The 6,000-nt window shown below is 43.1% G+C and overlaps 1 protein-coding gene across 1 annotated transcript; it reads right to left on the reverse strand.

The window, feature by feature from the left end:
• Positions 1-3,285: 3,285 nt before the first annotated feature.
• Positions 3,286-5,077, reverse strand: LOC136136394 (MSL complex subunit 3-like). Its single transcript, XM_065894552.1, is given in 3 exon segments — positions 3,286-4,069; positions 4,294-4,525; positions 4,528-5,077. Coding segments are annotated over 3 exon segments (1,566 nt in total).
• Positions 5,078-6,000: the final 923 nt, after the last annotated feature.

The raw sequence follows: 6,000 nt of genomic DNA on the forward strand, positions 1-6,000 counted from the left end.
GCTTTCTGCTCCAGCTTTCCCTGACTTCCAAGAGCCCCAGCTCTGTCCAAGACTTAAGGTATTAGGGGGTGTATTCATTTCCTATTGTAGGTAAAAAATTACCACAAATGTAGTGGCTTAAAACAACCCCGATTTGTTATCTTACAGTTCTGGAGATCAGAAGTCTGAAATGGGTCTCACTGGACTAAAAGCAAGGGTTGACGGGGCTGCATTCTTTTCTGAAGGCTCTCGGGGAGAATGTGTTTCCTAGGCTTTTGTCGTTTTTAGAGGCTGCTTGCATTCCTTGGCTCATGGCCCCTTCCTCCATCTTCAAAGCCAGCAACGGCCCACTGAGCCTTTCTCACGTCTCATCACTCTGACTCTGACCCTCCTGCCTTCCTCTTTCTCTTATAAGGACACTTGTGATTACACTGGGCCCACCTGGATAATCCCTCCATCTCAAGACTAGCTCATTAGCAACCTTAATTCCATCCGCAAACTTCATTCTCTCTTGCCACGTAACATAACATATTCATGGGTTCCAGGGATTAGGTTGTGGACACCTTTGGGGGCCATTATTATACTTACCAGGAGGATACAGGACTCTCTGATCTGACTCAACTCCCACATATCCTCCAGCAAGCCCTCCCTGACCCCCCAAAGCTAGGTTAGGTAATCCTGCTCAATGGCCTATGTGGTTACATCCATCACTCTTCCCCTAGTGCTGTGCTTGTTCGCTAGTCTGTATCTTTAGGATAATAGCTGCTTTTCTCACTCTTGGTTATCTGTCTCTTCACTGCAATGTAAGCACCACATGGTCAAAGATCTTTGTTGGTTTTATTCTATATCAAAAATAAGGATACAAGTAAAGCCTTTAGATACATTCAATATATATATTGAATGAATGAATTGTATCTCCATCGCCTAGCCGGGTCTCTAGCACAGAGTAGATAGATGCTTAATGCTGCTGCTACTATTAATACTGCTAATAATATTTATTAAGCCCTTACTATGTGCCAGGCACCGTGCAAAAGGCCCTATGTATATTATCTTGTTTGAGTCACACAACTCTTGAGGAAGTAGCTGTTTTTTCTCCATCCTATACAGAGGGAAACTGAGGTTATAGAAGTTAATTATTTGGCCCAAGATCAAATGGCCTAAGAGGGAGTTGAACTTGTATATCTCTGCATATGCTAAGTGAAATAAGCCAGATAGAAAAAGACAAATACTGTGTGATCTCCCTTATATGTGGAATCTAAAACAGCCATACTCGTAGAAACAGAGTAGAATGGTAGTTGTCTGGGGCTGGGGAGTAGAGGAAATGAGATGTTGGGCAAAGGGTACAAACTTCAAGCTGTAAGATGAGTGAGTGCTGGGAATCTAATGTACAGCATGGTGACTATAGTTTACAGGACTTTATTATATACTTGAAAGTTGCTAAGAGAGTAGATTGTAAATGTTCTCATCTCACACACACACACACACACACACATACACAAGTACATGACATGATGGAAGTGTTAATTAACCCTAACGTGGTAATCATTTTGCAATGCATACATGTATTAAGTCATCACATTGTAAACCTTAAATGTACCAGTGTTATATGTAAATTACATCTCAGTGAAGCTATAAAAATTTTTTTTTAAATATTATATCCCCCTGACACTCAAGTTCCTTCTACTTCTGGTTGCTTTGAGAGACATTGTGTGCCCTCTGGCTTCAGGGCATATGTTCTGGTACTCTATGTGAAATTCCAGGGAAGGAGCGTCAATCTCAGCCCTGATGTACAGAGGGCATTCCCTGTTTACAACAACCCGAAATTCATACAAGCAGGGAGGGTACATCCCCCTCCTAGAGAATGGGTGTCATCTGTTTAGCATGAGTGAGGTCACCATAAGAACTAAAGACACATTTACCAGAGAAATGGGAATTCTTTTGTAGAGGAACAGTTTGGGACTATCTAGGGACCACTAAGCCAAGCCTTCAATAGTGACAGTAGATATTGTCCTGTTGACAAAAATTCAATTAATTATCAAGTTAAGAGGGGAAAAAGGGGGAATCTTATTCAAGCCAAACTGAAGATTGTAACCCGGGAAGCATAGTCTTTTTTTTTTTGAATTTTTGAATTTTATTTTATTTATTTTTTATACAGCAGGTTCTTATTAGTTATCTATTTTATACATATTAGTGTATATATGTCAATTCCAATCTCCCAGTTCATCCCACCACCCACCCCTTCCCCCCTTGGTGTCCATACGTTTGTTTTCTACATCTGTGTCTCTATTTCTGCCATGCAAACTGGTTCATCTGTACCATTTTTCTATATTCTACATGTATGCGTTAATATACAATATTTGTTTTTCTCTTTCTGACTTACTTCACTCTGTATGACAATCTCTAGATCCATCCACGTCTACAAATGACCCAGTTTTGTTCCTTTTTATGGCTGAGTAATATTCCCTTGTATATATGTACCACATCTTCTTTATCCATTCGTCTGTTGATGGGCATTTAGGTTGCTTCCATGACCTGGCTATCGTAAATAGTGCTGCAATGACAACTGGGGGGCATGTGTCTTTTTTTTTTTTTGAAAACTCTCTCTTGGTTCTTTCCAACACGATGGGCAATGATTTATTTGAGATCACCAAAAATAACATCTTACAGAAAGGGAACTGTAACGTTACACAACCGAGCATAGCTATAAAATCTCAAACATTCAGGCAATGCTTTATCGAGATCACCAAAAATAAGGTTTTATAGAAAAGGAACTGTAACAAGCAAATGTATACCTGCAAATATTCTTTTGCCATCAATATCAACTCCCTCTAAAATGCTCTGGGACTACTCTTCAGTTTCCAAAGCAAAACTGATGTTGTGTTGCTTAGCCAAATCACAAGAATGAAAACGCCTTTTGCAAAACGATTTTGTTTATTGCTCACAAATAACTAAAAAAATGTGGTTATTGCTAACAAGTAACTCCTGTCTACTGAAACAGCCCAACCTACACACACTTTCGTGAACGTTTCACTGTGAACACAGCTGCTCGTTTCCCGCCGTCACAGATGACATGTACCATGGCAAGGGTCACATGTTGGAGGCCGTTCAGGCACCTAGGAAGTAATCCATAACAGAAATAACTACCGGAGGTAAGCAGCTCAAACAGATGGGCCCGCCACAGCCCCCCGACGGGGGTATCGCATTCGCTCTGCCTGTAAGGAAGGCCCACCAACTCCCTAGTTCTTTACTGGGGACCGAGAGCGCAAAGCTAGGTAGAGAAACTGTTCTTCCAGAACCATCAAAACCTTAATAAATCACCCTGGGGTTCTTCGTGCTGTAGTGCACCTCACAGGCAACAACATAGGCAGACTCTGTGAAAAAGTCATCATGGTATTCTGCTAAAAACCTCAGAAAGAGATCAAAGTGCTTCAGTAAAGCCTTCAGATTCTTCTCAGAAAAGGACATCTTTCCAAGGATTTCTGAAAGTTTCACGAACAATTGCAGCAAGTGTTGCGCCCCATAAATTTAAGAGGGTGGAGGTGGCTGGTCACCTGGGGGGTAACTGTCAGGTACAAGTTTCCAGGAGAGGACCTCATTTATTTCATTAGTTCTTCTGCCTTCAAAGCCAGGAAACACCACACTCCCTTCCTTGCTAGGGGTCAGAGGAACAGGTGAGGATGATCGGCTATGAACAGGCGTCTTCTTTTCCAGGTGCAGAAACAGCTTGGGCGTGCTGGCAGACGTGTCCTGCTGCCGGCACTTGGGCTGAGGCGAGCCGCTGCTCTCAGACAGCCTGTCGCAATTGTTAGAGTGGCGTGTGGACCTCCTCAGAGACTGCAAGGCTTCCGGCTCGGCTTTGCACCTTTTGGGGGCAGCTGGCTCGCCTGTGGTTGGCTGACTCTCTGTGGGCTGTGGCGTGGATGGATTCAACAAATGTGGGCTTGGAGAGAGATCCTCCGGGTTCCGATTAGCGTTTGTGGTACTTCCCTTAATCGGAAGAAAAAATTTGGACGAAGTCACCTTTTTGTACTGAACTTGTTCATATGGATAGAGCCAAACCAATGGGAGAGTGTAATCAAAAGTTATTCTTTGGTTTTTTTTTTTTTTTGCGGTACGTGGGCCTCTCACTGTTGTGGCCTCTCCCGTTGTGGAGCACAGGCTCCAGACGCGCGGGCTCAGCGGCCATGGCTCACGGGCCCAGCTGCTCCACGGCATGTAGGACCTTCCCGGACTGGGGCACGAACCCGTGTCCCATGCATTGGCAGGCGGACTCTCAACCACTGCACCACCAGGGAAGCCCCAAAGGTTATTCTTAATCCATCCACCATCTCCTTACAAAGGTCAACGTTCTTTTCTGCTGGGATATAATGCACACTCATGTTGGCGTGTGGCATAGCCTGATGGTGATGAGGCCTCTCATTGGCTGAAAAGGCTGTATTGATAGCAAAATGCTTCACGTACGATTCCGAAATAGTTATGATGTTGGTCTGGCATGAAAGTTTCACTAACCGTTTCCTCCTGTTGATACAGTAACAATCGTCCTCAGGCTTCTTTTCAGAACTTCAGGGATTTCTACAGCTATTGTTCTTTCTTCCATTTCCTTTTTTGCGTGCAGCTCTGGTTCTTCCTTCACTTCAGTCTTTTCTTCAAAATCACTTTCTTCACTTATTTCTTCATCCTTTTCTTCACTACTGTCATCAGAGGAACTGCTTATTAAGTTTTCAACATTTTCATCTTTTTCTTCAACAGGGAGGCTTTTTAAGACAGAGTCCACACCTGGCAACCTGCAGCGCTTCCTCTTTCTTCCTGTGCTTCTCAGGCGAGCTACAGCTTTTCTTGCCAATTTACGCTGTAATCTCCACTTTTCATCAGTGTCACGAAGGACATGATCTTCAGCTGCCCATCTATCCCAGCTTCTGTTCCAACTAGTCAAATGGATCAGATATTCTGGGATCTTTCTGCCTTTTTCGTCTTTACCAACAATAACATCGACAATCTTGGCATCGTCCAGCACTCGTGCCTTGGTGGGGTCAGGCTCGAAGCACAACACTTTCTCCCCTGAGTGGAATTTAAATTTCACGCCCTCTCTGGCGCTCATTTGCTCATCGTGGCGGAGGGCGAGGCTCCGGGGTGGGTGGAGCATGCGCCACATGTGTCTTTTTGAATTATGGTTTTCTCAGGGTATATGCCCAGGAGTGGGATCGCTGGGTCGTATGGTAGTTCTGTTTTTAGTTTTTTAAGGAACCTCCATACTGTTCTCCATAGTGGCTGTATATTGATATATATAATATATATTATATATATATTTATATTATATATATATATATATATATATATACACATATAACAGTGCAGGAGGGTTCCCTTTTCTCCACAACCTCTCCAGCATTTGTTGTTTGTAGATTTTCTGATGATGCCCATTCCGGGAAGCATTTTCTTAGAAAGCTCTGAGAACCATTCCACCTGTTAGGAATCTAAGGCACAGTCACATGCGTTTTTGAGACAAAGGATTGTACATCAAAATGACATATTGATATTTTACATAAAGTTCACCAAGGATACATGGTCCACGTAAGCACGTACAAAGCGAACAGGAAGTCGCCACGACCCCCTACAGAGCTGGGAAAGAACACTATTCTTTTAAGAAGTTATATTGCTAGGAAAAAAATTGATCTTTACTGTAGAGCAGGCCCATCTTTGAGGAGCTCTGGTTAATGTGTAATGTGGATGCACACTGCACGTGAGGGAGGGAGGGAGGAGGTCCAAACAAACACACAGAGAAAATTTTATGTTTAGTTTTTTCTTGTCCTGCCTTAAAATATAAATTTTATTTCATCAGTCCTAGATCAAGGGCTTAATGTGTACAGCATTAGTGATGTCCTTTCAGCTTTCTCTCTTGATGCCTGCCCTCACCACCTGGGGTGTCAGGATCTCATCAGAAAATTATGGGATTTTAGCAGTGGGTGCAAAATCCTGTGGTTTTTACTCTGTGGTACTGCTGAGTTGGTACTGATCTTGGGC

This window comes from Phocoena phocoena, chromosome 16 (genome assembly GCF_963924675.1).
Source record: "Phocoena phocoena chromosome 16, mPhoPho1.1, whole genome shotgun sequence".
Classification (NCBI taxonomy): Eukaryota; Metazoa; Chordata; class Mammalia; order Artiodactyla; family Phocoenidae; genus Phocoena; species Phocoena phocoena.